The sequence below is a fragment of the Vicia villosa genome, linkage group LG1, assembly GCF_029867415.1.
Source record: "Vicia villosa cultivar HV-30 ecotype Madison, WI linkage group LG1, Vvil1.0, whole genome shotgun sequence".
In the NCBI taxonomy this organism is placed as follows: domain Eukaryota; kingdom Viridiplantae; phylum Streptophyta; class Magnoliopsida; order Fabales; family Fabaceae; genus Vicia; species Vicia villosa.
In genome coordinates, this window is record NC_081180.1 from 74,013,362 (window position 1) to 74,031,890 (window position 18,529).

An 18,529-nucleotide genomic window follows, 5' to 3' on the forward strand; every position below is an offset into this window, starting at 1 on the left:
TTAATTTCTCATCAATCTTGAGCAAGTGATTTGGTCATGCTTTTTATTATTTGGTGAAATATTAACATAACTAGAAGAAAAAGGCTAAGATCATTACAACACACACTGACTTTAAAAATTAAACGTATCAAATATTTTGAAACAAATTCTTTTTACAAATAGGTCAAATATATTGTGAGACAAAGGAGTATATTTCATTTAATTTAATAGATCAAATACATAAATTTTATAAAATATTAGAAATATTTCATACTTTATCAAGTAATAAATTCATCATTAAACATTTTACATTGTTATTCTTTAATCAACATCAAACCATACAAAAAAAAAAGTAAATCCCAACATTAAAGAACACAAGTTCATTATCATGGAAAGATGATTATGTCACTAATTAGAACTATTTTAATTGTTGACAATCAAAATTTGACTTCTTCAACAGCTGATGAGCTAAAAATGTAGCAAAAACTTTATCCCTAAAGAAATTAACTAACTTTGAACCACTTTGTTGAATGGAACCCACAATATAGGATCTAGTAATGAGATCAATGCATCTCCATCTTCTCTCCTTTGCATATTTCTTCAAACATGTCTCAATTATTTTATATTCTTCTTCTCCTTCCATTTGATTTTTGGAAAAAGCCTCAGCTAAGCACCTTGCTAAAACCACCCCATCCTCTAGAGCACTACACCCTCCTTGAGCAAGATCAGGTGCCATAGGGTGTAAAGCATCTCCAACAACACAAACATTTCCTTTGCTAATACTTTTTATTATAAGCTCCCAAGGATGTCTATGTCTCAATGGAGCTAAATGAAATGCATCTAACTCAGTGTTTTCAATGAAAGATCTAACATAATTTGGCATCTTTCCTAACTTGCTTAACACATATTGCTTCAGTTTAGCTGGATCTTGTGCTAGCTCTTTTTGGTGATCTAAAATATAAACAAAAATTAATTACTTCAATAATATTTAACATTATTATTATTAAATTACTTTCACCAATATTTTATATAAGAGATAATTTATTTTTTAAAATTTATTGAATAACTAATATATCTTATTTATATGTAAAAAAAATTATATACATTAGTTATTCAATAAATCTAAAAATGAATTGTCTCTTATAAAAAAATCAAAAAAGTATTTGTAATTAAATTTTTTATATATATAAAATCAGAAAGAGTATTTTCACCTTTGATGGTAGGAGTCCATGTGAAAAACCAATAAACACCCTTGTCATTACATGGAATAACTCCAGCTCTAAAACCTTTTCCAAAGTATTGCATGAATAATGGTTCCAACTTGTGAGAGTTTTTCAACTCTACATAACCCCTAGTTGCATATCTCCCTGTGGAAGAAGCCTCCTTGAAGCCTAGCCACTTTGCTACCATAGAGTTTATTCCATCACTGCCTATTAATATCTTTGAAATTGCAAACATCCATGTATCAATTAAGAGTTATACTAATTTTAACTCATAATTGAATTTGTTTTCTTCTTACAAGTAAATTTAATTCTATGTAAGGACAATTCTATGTAAGGGCAGAAAGACAAAATATCACAGAAGTAGTACATGTTTAAATATACAATATAATTTTAGATAAGTGATATTGATTTTAATTTGTTTGAATGCTAAAATGAATACTTTAAAATATGGATCATACAGTCGAAACGGTTTAATTGGATCTGGATTTTCACCCGACCTAGTAAACATATTTTATACCATTTCTTAACTAGGAATCGAATCCACACCCGACCAATGTTAACTGACAATTAATATTCTTTCATACTATTTCTAATTAACATTTTTGGTTTCCTAGCACTAAAGGTAGTGGATCTTTTATAGAGAGTCTAAAGACCCATACATAATTATTAACAAATGAAAATTTAGTTACAATTAGTTAACTTTCATTTTAATTTGTTAGAAAGTGTGCTTACATGCATTGTAAGCAACTAGAGAAGTTAGTTAGTTATCACGAGGACTCATGCTCATGTATATATACTCATTTTTCTCTTTAATCAATGTAAGAGAGAATCACTATTTCCATTCACTCTCTTCAAGTTAAAGTTTATGAATTTCTTGAATTTCATATTCTTAATACTGTATAAGTCACAGTTACTCTTTGATTCTCCTTCACCACGAGATGCTCCTAGTGCAAATCACGTCGTAAATGGTGGTGTTGATTCAGTTTACTATGTCCATTCTAGTGAAGGACCGAATTCAAGAATTACACCTCAGTTGAAGGGCTATAACTACCTATCATGGTCTCGAACAATACAATGAGATGTTGGCGCCAAAAAACAAGTAAGGTTTCATTGATGGATCCATTTTAGTTCCTGATATTACTGATCTTAACGAGGGAGAATGGGAACAGTGTAATTATCTCATTCATTCTTGGATTTTGAATTTATTAATGCACCAATATCTTAGACAAATGTGTTGTTGGATAATGCTATTTATATGTGGATTGATCTCAAGGAATTTTATATGAATGTCACTAGTGGCATTTGAGTTCTCTTCCAATTCTTGACGATAAAAATTGGAACTGATGGAGTAAGTAGATGAAGTCCTTGTTCGGTTCTCATGAAACCCTAGAAGTGGTAAAAATGGAGTTCCTAAGCTTGCTTAGGATGCAGCCGACGCGCAGAAAACTGCACACAAGAAGGCGAAGAAGAAAGATTGCAAGTCTGCGTGTTGCATTTAATTGACGGTAGATTTGGAGAATAACGACAGGATCTCTCATGATGAATCAGCAAACGAAGCATGGGATGTTTTTGTCAAGTAATATGAAGGAGATACAAATTTAAAATCATTAAATTGCAGATTTTGTGGTGGCAGTATGAATTGTTGTATATGGGAGAAGATGAAAATATTGCAGGCTATGTATCAAAGGTGCAGAATCCCGTGCATCTCATGAAGGGCTGTGGTGAAACCTTAACTAATAAGATGATAGTTGAAAAGGTAATGCATACGTTGACCTCTCACTTTGATCACATTATCATAGCTATTCATGAATTCAACAATTTTGAAACCCTAAAAATGGAAAATTTGGTTGGTTCATTGGAGATGCATGAGATTAGGATTGTTGAAAGGAAAGGGGTTCAAGATTTGATACAAGCGTTGCAGGCTCAGAAATGGAAGAATCATGGTGGTTCCAACAAGTTCAAAGGAAAAGGAGACAAGACTCATAGTAATAAGTCTTGGTCGAACACTCATAAGCACAAGGTCAGTGATATGGCTTCTGAATCCTTGAAAAGAGGAGAAGGAAATACCTATCAGAAATACAAAGAAGATAAAAAAGTTGTGCAATGCTATAACTGTGAAAAATGGGGTCACTTGGCTAAGAATTATTGGTACAAGGAAGATAAGGGAGCGACAAAAGGCAAGGACGAAGGAGCGAACCTTGCACGTCAAGATTCAAATGATTTTGATGATTTGCTGGTTATGGCTGCAGTTATAGATGACCATGTCGACTCCAAGTTTTGGTTCCTCTACTTTTGTTGCTCCAATCACATAATTGATTGAAAGGTGTGGTTGGTCGATTTCGACAAGCCAAAGAAGAGCAATGTCAAACTTGTTGATAATAACCTGTTGCAAGCAGAAGGTATTGGAGACATGGTTATTCAAAGGAGTAATGGAGAGAAAGCTATGATCAAATATGTACTCTCTGTATCTGGAATGAAGTGCAATCTTCTAAGTGTTGGACAATTGGTCGAAAAAGGTTTCCCAGTGGTTATGAAAGATGGGGCATTGGAACTGTTCAACATTCAGAATAATTTGATATTGAAATCTCCTTTGTCAATGAATAGGAAATTTAAGACCATGATCAGTTCGACTGAGCTAGAATGTCTCAAAATAGTTGTCGATCACATGAATTGTTGGTTGATCACAGGAATATTTAGGTCACTCAAAATAGTTTTCGATCACAAGAATAGTTAGGTCACTCAATCAAATGATCACTTAAAATATGGTAACAAGTATACCATATCTTGTTATGTCCGATAAACTTTGTGAAGGTTGCTTAGTAGGTAAGCAATCCAGAAAGTCTTTCATTTCGACTATGCCAATGAGATCCTCTTGCATACTCGAAGTTGTACATTCATATGTATGTGGCCCTTTCGAGGATTATATCATTGGTGGAAACAAGTATTTTGTTTTGCATGTCGATAAGTATAGTCAAAAGCTTTGGATCTATGTGATCAAGAGAAAGGACAAAGTATTCGAAATCTTTAAGAGATTTAAGATCCTTGTAAAAAACAGAGTGAGAAAAATATCAAGGTTCCGCGGACAGACGAACGTGGCGAATACACATCCAAAGGTTTGAGGATTTTTGTGCAGAACAAGGTGTCGATTATAAGGTAATTTCTTCTTATAAGCCTGGACATAATGGAATAGAAGAAAGAAACATGACCATATTAGATATGGCGAGATGCATGTTGAACTAGAAGAATTTTCCAAAATTCTTATGGGGTGAAGTTATCACCACTGTTGTTTATATTCTAAATAAGTGTCCTACAAAGAAGTTAAAGAACAAGGTTCCTAAAGAATTATGGAGTGGAAAACAACCATCAGTGAGTCATCTAAAGGTGTTTGGCTCTATTTTTTATAAGCATGTTCGTGATGCAAGAAGAAGGAAGCTTGATGAGAATAGATGAACCTATGATTCTGGTAGGATATCATAAAACGGAACCATACATGTTGTTCAATCAAATTAATGAGAATATCGTCATGAGTCAAGATATTGTTATTGATGAGAAATCTGCATGGGATTGGAATTCTGGTGATGCAATTAACATGCCATTGAGGAGCTATGACTTCGACAAAGAAACTAATTAATTCGAAGATGAAGCAACTGTCGATATTTCAGTATAAGTTGAAGTCGAAACAGTTGCTGACATTCCCGACACACTCGAAGGCGAAGAGGGTGTGGCTAGTATAAGCCAAATACCTCAAAGAACTAGAGTTCATCTTGCAAAACTTCAAAACTATAAAGTGACTAGTAATGATGAAGTAACACCAAATGGATAATTACTTCATTTTGCTTTACTTGCAGGTGTTGAACCAATCAACTATAACGAGGCTTTAAAGAATAAACTGTGGAAGTCAACTATGGTTGAAAAGTTACAAGCAATCGAAAAAAAGAGCACATGGGAGTTAGTCGAATTGCCAGAAAACAAAAGCTATCAAAGTGAAGTGGGTGTTCAAGTTTAAGCACAATGTTGATGGTTCGATAGCAAGACATAAAGCAAGATTAGTATCTCGAGGAATTCTTCAGATAGTAGAACTCGACTACTCTAAAGTATATAGACCTTTAGACAAAGATATCTATGTCATACAACCTCCTGGGTTTGTGATTCAGGAGGAAGCAAGGAAAGTATACAGGTTGCACAAAGCACTCTATGGCCTTAAGCAGGCACGTAGGACGTGGAACAAGAAGACTGACTCATACTTAGTTGAATTGGGATTTATTAGATGCAAAATTGAGTATGTGGTCTATGTTCAGGTTGTGGCACAAGATATAACAATCACCTTCTTATATGTCAATGAGTTGCTAGTAACTAGAAATAACTTGGAGAACTTGTCAAAGTTCAAAGAGCTGATGATGATGGGATTTGAAATGTCAGATCTGGGAAACTTGTCTTATTTCCTAGGCATGGAATTTCGAATGTCGAAGCAAGGTATGGTGCTACATCAAAGGAAGTATGTCAAAGAGATGCTCAAGATATTTAGAATGGATGAGTCGAACCCTGCATCCTCATTTGTCGAACCAAACTTGAAACTAGAGAAACATGGAGAGGATGACAAGGTCAATGCTACTTTGTTGAAACAAATTGTGGGATCTCTAAGATATGTGTGAACAAACGACTTGATATATTTTTCTCAGTTGGATTAGTGAACAAATACATGAGTGGACCAAGGGTGTCCGATATGAAGGCTGGAAGAAGAATCCTAAGAAACTTAAAAGGATCAATAAACTATGGAATTCTATTTTGATGAGACTTTGCAAGCAAAGAAGCTTTGACTAATTGCTATTCAGATGTTGATTGGCGTGGAGATAAGGAAGATAAAAAAAGCACAATTGGTTACTTCTTTCAAGTCTTTGGTGTCTCAATCTCATGGTGCTCGAGAAAAAACATGTGGTGGCATTGTCATCGTGTGAGGATGAATATATAGCAGGATCCTATGTTGCGTGTCAAGCAATTTGGATCAGATTTGTGATGGAAGAGATGGAGGTTGAAGTGAAGAACCCCCTGATACTGCAGATCAATAACAAATCAACAATAAATCTTGCAAAGAATCCAATTTTGCATGGAAGAAGTAAGCACATCGAAGCTAGATTTCACTTCTTAAGGGAGAAGGTAAATTGAGGTGAACTTGAAGTAAGACATTGCTCAAGCGAAGCACGGTTGATCGACATTTTCACCAAAAGGATTGATGATCGACATATTCCTGAATTTGAGAAAGAAATTAGGAATAGTTCATATCGACAATGATTAGCGTATGTTCGACAACTTGAAATATGAGTGGTATGTTGGAATATAATCCAAGTTATGTAATCCAAACCTAAAGTTAATTAGGTTCAGGGTGTATTACTTAGTACACAAGTTAATTGTATATAAATAGACATATTGTAAATTAATTTTGTACAATTTAATAATACAAATCCTTATTTCCTTATTCTCTCTTTTCTCTCCTTACAAAAATGTCTCACACACTATCAATATGTAATATCCAACTATTTGTGACTATAAAAAAAGATTTAGAGGAATATGTAAATGCATTTTGCCTTATTTTATATGTTATTCCGCATAATGTTGATTACCTTGGTTTTAACTGTTGTTCCATCAGCGATGTGTAGTATCTTAGAGACGCCAGATTCCTGAATAGCAACCACCTTTGACATGTACCTAATGGTTCCACTTGGAAGCTCATTGGCAATGGCTTCTAACATTAGTTGCCTTCTAACACAACAAACCTCATGGGATCCACTGAATGACACATAAGAATAATGGTAGAATTTTTACATCGTATTTAAAAGGATATGGTGTGAAATGTGAATGTTGAAAAGAGAGTCTTAATAGTATTTCTCTGAGACTAAATAATATAGGAGGTACACTCACGTATTTCTTGTGTTGGCTTTGAAAGACGTTGTTGAGGTATGTTCCCCAGTAATCAAAGTTGTAGTTACAAGCCTGCACTTCAAAATAATTTTTTATTTTATAAAATTATTCAAACTTGTTTTTTGAAAATTGTTTTTTATTTTAATGTTTTAAAAAAATGATTTTAAATAATCTTATTTATGTTTTATTAGATACTTTGGCTCTGTTTGGTAAAAATAACGGTTGATTGATAAGCTAGCTGATAGCTTATGGCTGATGGCTGATGACTGATAGCTTATAGCTTATAGCGGATGACTGATGACTTATAGCTGATAAGCTGATTGAAGTGTTTGGTAAAATTAGCGGTTCAACTAGTTGATTAATTAAAATGACATAAAGGACATTTAATATATAATTATTTTATTTTAAATTAAAATAAATTTTAGGGGGTAAAAGTGGGTTTTAGTTAAAATAATAAGGGTAAAAATGGAAGAAAAAATGATAAGCTATAAGCTAAAACGCTATTTGAAATAGCGTCTAAAAAATAAGCTATAAGCTAGTAAAATAAACTATAAGCTCGTAATGAAAAGACCGTTACCAAACAGGTCTTTTATTGTTATATGAGCTTATAAGCTATAAGACATAAACTCAAAAAGTGACATGCCAAACAGAGCCTTTGTGTATTTTATGATAAAAGGAGTCATAAAAATTCAAATATGATGGACTTTGACAACTTAGTCAATAGTCACAATGCTTTTGTTTAATATGACAGACTTTGTCAATTTAGTCACAATGTTTTTTTATCATATTGATGGCTCTTGAGACATTTTGAAAAATTAAATTTAATTAAAATACTATTTATTTATTTAATTATTTAGTTTATTAAATATTTAAACACATTTAAATATTTAAATATATATAAATATTATTAAAAAGTTTAAATATTCAAATGTTATTTCAAAAAAAAATATTCAAATTTTTGTATAGTTTATATATTTTAAAATGATTTGTAATTTTAGTTTGTATTTATCTGAATATTTTTCGTTTCAAAATATCCCAAAAATCATCACTATATGACAAAATCCACAATATTTAATTTTTTAATTGTATTTAAAAATGTTTACATATATTTTAATATTATAAAAAATAAATCATTTAATTTATGTCAATATTAAAAATTAACTATTTAAATATGTTTGAATATTATTATTGTTTGTATAACTTTAAAAAATGTTTGAAAATTAAATATAAAAACTAAATATTTTTAACTTGTGATTTTAGTTTAAATATTACTTAAATTAAATTCAGTTCATATGCATTTGATAATATTAAAATACAGTTATATATTTAAATTTTTTATTTAATTATTGTTATTACTTATAAATAAATAAATATTTTAATGTATTTGAATATTATCTTTATAAATTTTATATTTAAATATAATGCATTAATAAATATACAATATGCATACGTATTAAACAAAAGAAGTATGAGTCTTTTGACAAGGTTGTTTAACCTTATCCCTAATGTCCATCTTTCCAATACTATTTAGGTCAAATTTTTGTTTTGTAAATTTTATCTGAAATAATTATTTAAATCAATAATTATATAAATAAAATAAAAATGAAACTCCACATGACATAGGAAGCAGTCATGTCACTTAAAAAAAAAGAAGGAGAATCTTATCCGCCTTACTTGTAAGGATAAATATGTGGGAACACGTTGCGCATCACACATGTCCATGATTTAGCTATACAGAAAATGATTTTCTGAATATTTAATTAAAAGCATTCATATACTTAAAAAATGACCAATTAATTTAATATGTCAACTTTGTATCTTGATCTTTTAAAAACATATTTTTGTAAAATATTTTAATCAAATTTAATATTTTTTTAGTTTTTTTATCGATAAAATTACTTAAAAACAAATTTAATTCTTTTAAATGTGTATGAAATTTGTTAAAAAAATATTAAAACAAAGAAAATTTAAACACTTCGTTGAATTTGAATTGTATGACAAATTTGAATTGTATGACATATGCAATATATCAGTGTGATAAAAAGAAAAATAATTTAAAAGACAATTTGTTTGACTTTTCTCTTTATTGATATTTGTTTGACTTTTCTAACAAAATATTAAACGAGTATCATATAATTGTCGCATCCGACGTGTGTTAAAACAGGCTTATTTTTAAAAGTTATTTCTAAGTTTCATAGAATATAATTAAGTGAAAGAGTATGATTTTTAAAAGTTAAAGTGTTCGTGCTTCATAAAATATAGTCTAGTGAAAGAATGATTTAAAAAAGATTGAGATTTAGTAGAGAATAGTATTAGGAGATCAAAAGATTGAGATTTAGCAGAGGGAATGGAAGAATAGTATCAGGAGATATCCAAAATCTCATAATTAATCTTATTTTATCTTTTTTTTTATTATAAGTCGTTTTGAATTTTTCACATATATTAAAAAAATAATTATTATTATATGAAAATAAAAAGTTATAAAAAATTTATAAAATTATCATTTAAGGATTATAAATTTATATAATTGAAATGAGAGAAAATAATAAATATTTAAAGATAAAATAAAAAAATATTATTAATTATTTATTAAAATTATAAAATAATTTATATTTGAATATATATTTTTTACGAAACGACTTATAATAAAAAATGAAAAAAAATGAAAAGAGTAATGAGTAGGAGTATTGTATCATTCCACGTTTAAATAATTTTTCTGATATTTATAGAAGACAATTAGGATTCAAACTGAATTTGTCTCTTGATAAAATAGAAAAGATATTCCCTGTCTCTTGACTTACCCGTGAAGCTGTATATGTTGGCGGCGGAGGATATCTCCAACACCGACAGCATCCAGAGCTTTCCAAGCATTTTCCCATGTTGTTAGTGCAAATCCACTTGCTCTCAAACTACCTGAACTTTCTAATACCAAACTTCTTATTCCCAATCTACCATAATCAACATGTTAAAATTCATTAACAGAGTGTTAGTGTAACAATTAACCATTATAACATTCTGTCAACTCATATCAATATTAAAAATATGTTATACCTGTGTAGTCCCAAGGAGGTTGTGAGGCCAGCAATTCCAGCTCCTACAATCACGATATTTTCTTCAATTATACTTTCCATTACGAGATAAACTCTTTAAGTTTTTAATAGAATAGAGTTGACAGAAGCTTGCTTAAATAAGTTGATTAATAAGTTTACAGAAGTTATATACATAGGGTGGTGACTCTAAGTGGGCCATATTAACTAAATTAAAAAAGATAAAGAAAAAAGAGAATAAATATATAAATAGAACAAAGTCAAAAATGCACTAATCTAACATGTGGTCACCTAAAAGAGAGAAGTGAATTGTTGAAATTAATGATACAGCATATTTAATAAACATAATAATAATAATAATAATAATAATAAAATAATAATAATAATAATAATAATAATAATAATAAACATAATAATAATAAATAATAATAATAATAATTGTATGGATCCAAGGCAAAACTTCTTTATACAATGATAACAATAATTATGAAACATAAAAAAAAATGGATGACAAAATGTCTATTGGTATACTATTTTTCCTCAATACTATTATAAATTATATATTTTATAATAGTTTTTGCGATGACCAATTATCCTTTTATTTAAATCGCTTTTTTTCATGGTTTAAATTAACAATTGGGGGCAGTGCACGTGCCTCCGTAGCACGAGTCGGATTAATCGATCTACTATGTAGGTTGGAAACCGGTGCGAAAGCCAAAAATAAATTAACAATTGTGGTTAAATGTGAATGAGTGACTCATTTCGACTCTCAACACCGACAATTTTATGTTTTTCGCTATAAAAAGAGTGTGTTTCCTTAATTTCTATTTCTTAATAAAAATTAAACTATTTTTCATCACAGTTTAAAGTAACAACCGTGGTGAAATGTCAAGGATATTTTAACACGATTTCTTCTATCAACTGTGATGAAAAGTTTTATCTGTATAAGTTAAACTTTATTTACTTCAGAAAAGACTGCACCCTAGTTTCATAAATAAAACCCTAATCTCTCATGCCTTATCTCAATCTCACAAAACTCCAACATATCTTCACAAAACTCCAACATATCTTCTCATATCAGAATATGCCACTTTAGGGTCCTGCTTTAGAGTCGGCTACCGAAGCTAATTAGCGTCAGCAAAGCCTACGCTACCCGACTCTATTTAGGTAAATAAATTACTAATTATTATTTTTAATTAGCGTCGGCCTGTCCAACTCTACAAGTTTTATTATCTTTAAATAATGTTTAATTAAGTTAATTAGAGTCATTCTGGCTAGGGGTGTTCATGGGTCGGTTTGGGTTGAATTTAGCCAAAACCATAACCCAACCCGTACATGGTACACGGGTTTGGGTGAGGAAAAATAACCACCCATTATATCATTGGGTTGGTTTGGATAAAACCACAAATTTGTGGGTTGGATTGGGTTGGGTAATGGGTTACCCAATATTATTTTTGCTTATATAATTATTAATGATATGTTACATTTTTTTCTTAATAAATAGTTTAACATATTATTGTTGTTTTTTTAAACATCAAATGCAAAATGTATAATGAAATTTATCATAAACATATATTTGTAAAAACCAAAGCTACATTACAGTAAAACCTAGAATTACATAAAATACTTGCAATTTATTAAAATTAGCATCAAAATAATCAAAATGTGACATCCTAAATAAGTTAAAATCATTACTTACTAAATAAAAGATGTTCAAAAAGTTGAAATTGAAGCAAGCAAAATTAAAAACATCAAAGTAATCACTTGTCAAATTACAAAAAAAGAGAAAAAATATAGTCACTCAATAACCCATGGGTTTTGTGGGTTGGGTGTGGATTTACCCATAACCCAATTATTTTGAATGGATTTTCATTTTTGAAAATCGTATTCACCCAATAACCCGACCCAACCCACTTTTTTGGATCGGTTTGGATGGGTTTTACTGGATTTATTGGGTTTACCCAACCCATGAACACCCCTAATTCTGGCCTATTCTATTTAGTATCATTATTTTTAAATTACTATTTTTTATTTAGAGTTTGCTAAACTGAGTCTACTTATTTTATTAACTTTAACTAATATTTAGTTCAATCATTTAGAGTCGGCATAGCCGACTCTAAATAATAACATATACTTTTTATTTATTATTGATTTAGTTAGACTCTATATTTTAATTTAAATAATAAAACTTTTTTATTTAGAGTTTGCTAAATTGAGTCTACTTATTTTATTAAAATTAACTAATATTTAGTTCAATGGCATAGCCAACTCTAAATAATAACATACACTTTTTATTTATTATTGATTTAGTTACACTCTATATTTTAATTTAAATAATATTTTATTACTTATCTAGAGTATGCTTGGCCGATTCCAGTACTCTATATTTTAATTTAAATAATATTTTATTACTTATCTAGAGTATGCTTGGCCGATTCCAGTGCATTTTCTATTTTGGAAAAAATTACGCAACAAGTTATTGTAAAAAATAATAGAAACATTGTGCTAAGAGAGGGATTGAACTTGTTGCGAGTCGATAGACCAATACCATACATAGTATCACTAACCACTACAGCACAACAATTTTGTTGAAACGTTTGGAGAACAAGTGTTTATATTTAAAAAAAGTTTTGTTAATTTTCATTTCCTCTCATTTCACTCTTTCCTTTTTCTTCGTGACTTGTTTTCCTCTATATTTTTCCATCTTTAATTCACTTTCCCTCCTTTTCATTTCACAAACCCTAATCTCTCTCCTCATAATCTCTCTCATTTTCCCTAATGTGAATCGGTTTTATCTGTGAATTGAGTTGAACGAAAATTCCTAATTTATGAATCAAAGCTAATCGAGAATCAATTGAAGACTTTTCATTTCAAGCCCTTTCCATGGAGTTCAGGGATTTCTGATTTATTAAAGGTAATGCCTCTGTTTCGAAGAATCCATTTTTGTTTCAAGTCATTTCCATGGAGTTCTGGTTCGTGTGTATGAGATAGTGATAGGTTTTGAGTTTTCTAAACGTAGGTTTTCAAGAACTCTCAGCTTAGTGGATGCAGGAAGCAATTTGTCTTTGCAATTTGATTGTTGTTTCCAAATATGTTTAAAATTACCTTTAAGTCCGAAACCATGATCGAATGGTTTGGTAATAGTTTTTCTAAATGTAGGTTTTCAAGAACGCTCAGCTTACTTAGTGCAGGCAGGAAGGAGCTGTGAAATGCAAGTTAATTATTTTTTCCAAGTAAGTTTAAAGTCATCTTATATTTGAAATATAGCTAATAAACTTTTAAGTGGAAAAAATGCTTTCAGTCCCTACATACCATGGATTTAGGCTTACATTTTGTTCTAGTAGCTAACTTTTAATTTTTCTTTCTTGATGAGAAATATAGTCATGAGTATATATCAGTATGTTTTGTTTATGATGTAGTGTTGTCACAAATGTGGCTCTTAATTGGTTGAAATTATTTGTTTTCATGTTTTCATTTTCGGTGGTGGTCATAGTGCAGGTTGTTGTAAGAAGACAGAAAGGGTTAGATTAATAGTTGCATGTAGTTTTTAATTCGGGGTAGATGGTTGTAGGTTTGGAAGATGCTAAGATGAGCATTACTATGTTCCTATTTGTGCACGCATGTGGATCTTGCAGAATTAGTCTAATTTGCATGATATATTTGGAGTTGATTTCAGTGCAAGTGTTTTAGCATTTGTATTTTTTGCTTTGCATTGTGTTGCCTGAAAGGATATAAGTTTTCTGTTATGGTGTATTAAGTTTCTGTAAGAGATAATGTTTTGGGCTTGGTATTATTGGTGGGTTTTGAGGGTCTCATTGTATTAGGGAAGGTTGACTGAGGGCTATGTGTATGTTTGTGTCTAGTTTGATTGAAGCTTGCTGTTTTGGGCTTATTTGTACTTTTGTATTAAAGTGTCATGGCTTGGTGTTTATTCCCATGACAGTAGGTGGTTGCTTGAGAGGTGTTTCATTCAAGGCTTTGGATAACACAATGCTAAGAAATTGTAGTTTTATTGCTAAGAACATATAAAAGCCATGTTATTATAAGTTCTTTTCATTCTGAACCTCATATAAAAGTGTTTATGATGACTGTCTTACCATTGCTGGTGGCATAGAATGGTATCGATGTATACCAATAGACTATGTAAATTTAGTAGAGCTATAATTTGGTATGGCGATAAATACGTGTTGGCTAATGAGTTTATTTTGGACAACCCTACCATTTAAATATATTAAGCTCTTCATTATCCTTTTTCTATAAACAAATTCTAAATACTTTGTTTTCAGCTAGTTGACAACTTCCTTCTAGTACTCTATGTGAATGGAGTTATGAAATTAAGTTTGGTAACTCTCTCAATATACTACTTTATATGTCTAAATATAAGCCTTGTTGGAACAAGTTTGTTCCTAAATACTACCAAGTGTTATGAGAGTTGAGAAGTTAAAGGTAGTATTTTAGGATATTTGTGTATGAAATGAATAAATTAAATATTCTATATATATATATATATATATATATATATATATATATATATATATATATATATATATATATATATATATATATATATATATATATATATATATATATATATATATATATATATATATATATATATATATATATATATATATATTAATTATTTAATTAGAATATACTAGAAGTATCTTGTTAAATGGTAAAAGGTTTTGGACATTGTTAGATAGTTAATTGATGTTGTTGTGAGAAGCTGCCCGACTCCTGGTGAGATAAGAGTAGGATTTAGAGAGGATCAAAATCTTTTAGGTAAATCAATTAGTACATTTTCTGATTAAATTATACTGATTTATTGATTATGATGTTGTTTGTTTATGTATCAATTTGAATTCATAAATTGTGTTATGATTGAGAGCTAAGCTAAAACGTGGTTTTGTTTTGTTTCAATGTCGTCTTTGAAGACAAACTCATCCAAAGGTTTTTCTATGTCTTCTTCTGTAAAATCTTGGTCTGGGAAACTATGTGGGTGTGATGGTCGTATGGTTTCGTACCAATGCAAGAAGGGGAAAAATAAAGGAAGACTATTTTGGAGATGTCCATTTTGGAGGAGTGATGAGACATGTAATTTGTTTATATGGGATGAAGACATGAGATCAAAAGGTGGGAATGAAGATGGGAGCATTATGAAGTCAGAGTTGGAAGCTATGGAAGTTATGGGTTATTTGAAGGTTATGTATGAAGATTTAAAGAAGAACAAGAATTTGAAGAATAAACTAAAATCAGAGAAATTTTCCTGGAAATTTGAAGATGTTATGTTTTATTATCTCTTTAATGTTTAATGTTTACTTTGTTATGAAATGTAATAATTGAAGGAGGGTTTGAATTGCATTATTGATGTTATGTTGAAACTGCAGCAGCAGTAATATCTATGTATTGACCTTGTTTGTCAATGAAATGTTGGTTTTGGTTAAACAATTGTTATGGTTAGAAACAAGCATTGACATCAGCGACACAATTTGGCAATAACAAGCAATTACAAGGTGAAAAGATCTATCTCATTTCAATTTAATTTCAAATTTAAGCATATTATTGGATTAATTGTTTTCGCTTCCCACATGTGTAGTTATCTACCAGCTAATGCAACAACTGTCGGGACTCGGGAGGATTCATGGTTCAGTTTTGGTTCAAGAATTGTGGTTGATTTAACATTTCAGTTCGTTAACTATTGTAATAAATTATGTTATTTTTGGTTTCACAGTTTTGTATCAAGTGCGTTGATAGAAGGACATGGCCTGCTCCCATCACATGTTCCATTTTCTTCTCATTGTTTATTTGAATTGTTATGTTTTAATAGTACTATATGATATGAAAAATGCATATTGATATGTTTTTAGTTTTCACAGTTTTGAAAAATGGTTCAACCACTACTAGCACACTAAGTTGTGTATAGTTTTTAATTTCACTTCAATTCACTAACTTGAGTGCATGATTTAGGTTTTGTTAGAGTTGTGAGTTGCTTAAATTGCGATGAGCTATCATGCTGGAAGATGGTTCCGAAATCAATACCGTATAATATCAAAATTAGGTGGTTAAACTTGTTGCTTCTTCTTTTCTAAACATTCAATCTAGCATGTATGTGTCATAAAACTGATGGACTTTACAATACTAAGCAGACTGCTATTGTTAGAGCTTCCGATGATTTTAACCTGTGTAATCCTACTTCTCACATGATCCATATTTCTTTTGTTGCATTGCAGCCAGATTGGGACATGTTCATGTAAGTGAAAGTGAATTGATATTAATATTATCAATTTATGTGTTCATGACATTAAATTTCTACCATTAATATTATCACTATGTGTATTCATGACTTCTATTACTATTTGTATGTGAGTGGTAAATTATCATCCTATTATTAAATCTCAGAAATATTTATTATCGATGCAAGAATTTTTTTGCTGTTAACAAACACAGGGGACTGCATAAGCTATCACAAATTTATTATTAGATGTCATCATCGATAGTGCCGGAGGCAAATGTAGTTCATCTAAAAACTAAAGTCTGGTCTAGGCACCGTCCTCCATTGCTGCTGGTTTTGTGCTTGTGAGAGGTTCATGCATATCTTTCTGTTACAAATAATCCTCTATTTACATTTTTCAAAAGCTAAATTCTGCACCATCGAACTTCATAATTTTCACCTTCCCTCTGTCTGCTGCCATCGCTCCCACTCGAATGTGACTTCTCTGGATCGCTTTTGAAATAGAAAGAACCAACCAACTCAGATGCCAGTTGTTAGGAATCTACACAACATTTCCTCATAGTCAGATTCATGGAATAGCGATATAAATACAGAATAATAACACAAAAATTGATACAGACTGCTGCATACTTTTTATATACTGGAAAGATAAAATACACATTATATTTACGAATTTCTCTCACCGGTGTATTTCTCTAGTTATTGAAAATGCTCTCAATGTTGGAATGAATATTGTTTTGGCTTTGAATATTGTTTTGGCTTTGAAAACTTATATAGCCAAAGCATTGGATACATCATCTGTAACTCATTCGTTACGGTTCCTATAAAATAGAAACATCTTCCATTCACTTCTAAATAATAAGAAAATAACGACTTTTTCAACAATAAGTTATATATGAGGAGGGATATTCTTTCTTCAAGAATAATTTATTAGAACTTACTCCACATCTTGACTATTAATTTTTTTTAATTCAATGATTAAAAATTATAAGTATTAGTTTTCTCTCTCCACATTTAATTATTTATTGTTTTTAGTCATTAGATTTATTATTAACACTTACTCCAAATCTGGACCATTGATTATTCTCAATCTAATGGTTAAAAATAATAAGTAATTAAATTTGGAATAAGTAATTATATATATGAGATAGGATCAAATGACACCAAGATGTCAAAGTTTAATTGACACCAAATCTCACCAGTTAAAACCGTTGAGATAAAAGAAAAAACTTTTGGTAAACCAAAAAACACATAAACTAAACACGTGTTTAAAAGAAGAAAAAAAAACACCTCTCAAAGACAAGGGAAACTCAACATATATAGTTATTACAACAAAACAAAGTGTTTATATAAATGCAATTCTAGGATTTTTGTCATCGTGAATCATCTCTATCAATCATTTGTGAACTATCCTGAATCTTGTGTTGGAATATTACTATTTGTTTTTAGTCAGTTAAGACCTATTCTTTAGCATTGTAAATAGCAATTTCAGTTTATGTAAGGCTATTTATGCAACCTCAATTTTGTTTAGATTATTAATTTTATTAGTAGGATCAACACGTTAACCTTCATAATTCACATTCACATTCACATCCTTTCTTCATTTACACGATTCACTTTCTTCTCTCTTCTCAACAATCAACGTGATCACGCCACCATCAAACATCATCAATCTATGAATGAACATTGTATATGCTGGGATATAAATGGTGATTATGTGGCATCTGTGAGTCAAGAATGTGTCTAAGTCTGTCTGATCACTTGCCTCGGGGTTTATTACTGGACAGGTTTATACATATCAATCTATGAGTTTATCACTATATTTTTTTCCAGTTTTTTACTGAACTAGTCTATACTTAACTGTTTGTACAATGACTTTTCTAGAGAGCCAATTATGCAGAGGTGTGACGTGATGAATAATATATGAAATATGTGTGGTTGAAACAGGTTCTAAGGAACATATGAAACCTTGTTGTTTACATGGTGGGAAGTACAACTATAATTTGCAAAGATGGAATTCGCAAAGATGGAAGATGCAAATGTTAGTAATGTTTTCATTGGTTTTGGTTTTGCTATTTAATAATTCATTGTTATTACTTAGAAAGTAAATTATCTAAATATTAAATTAT

The 18,529-nt window shown here is 30.3% G+C and overlaps 1 protein-coding gene and 1 long non-coding RNA gene across 3 annotated transcripts; one reads left to right on the top strand and one right to left on the bottom strand.

Moving 5' to 3' along the window:
• Nucleotides 1-300: 300 nt before the first annotated feature.
• Nucleotides 301-10,341, bottom strand: LOC131642163 (monooxygenase 2-like). Of its 2 annotated transcripts, XM_058912444.1 has the most exons (6): nucleotides 10,170-10,341; nucleotides 9,920-10,066; nucleotides 7,119-7,190; nucleotides 6,821-6,986; nucleotides 1,191-1,419; nucleotides 301-930 (listed from the first exon to the last, which is right to left on the bottom strand). In XM_058912444.1, exons 1-6 carry the CDS (start codon nucleotides 10,247-10,249, stop codon nucleotides 398-400), a joined length of 1,227 nt encoding a protein of 408 aa, XP_058768427.1. In that variant the 5' UTR covers nucleotides 10,250-10,341; the 3' UTR covers nucleotides 301-397. The 2 variants fall into 2 exon arrangements, with proteins under 2 accessions (XP_058768427.1, XP_058768432.1); XM_058912449.1 differs by lacking the exon at nucleotides 7,119-7,190 and having other exon boundaries at nucleotides 304-930; nucleotides 10,170-10,339.
• Nucleotides 10,342-12,667: 2,326 nt separating this feature from the next.
• Nucleotides 12,668-16,563, top strand: LOC131642176 (uncharacterized). The gene is made up of 4 exons (XR_009295807.1): nucleotides 12,668-13,079; nucleotides 13,325-13,398; nucleotides 15,103-15,681; nucleotides 15,765-16,563. It is a non-coding gene; the product is annotated as an uncharacterized LOC131642176 (long non-coding RNA).
• Nucleotides 16,564-18,529: the final 1,966 nt, after the last annotated feature.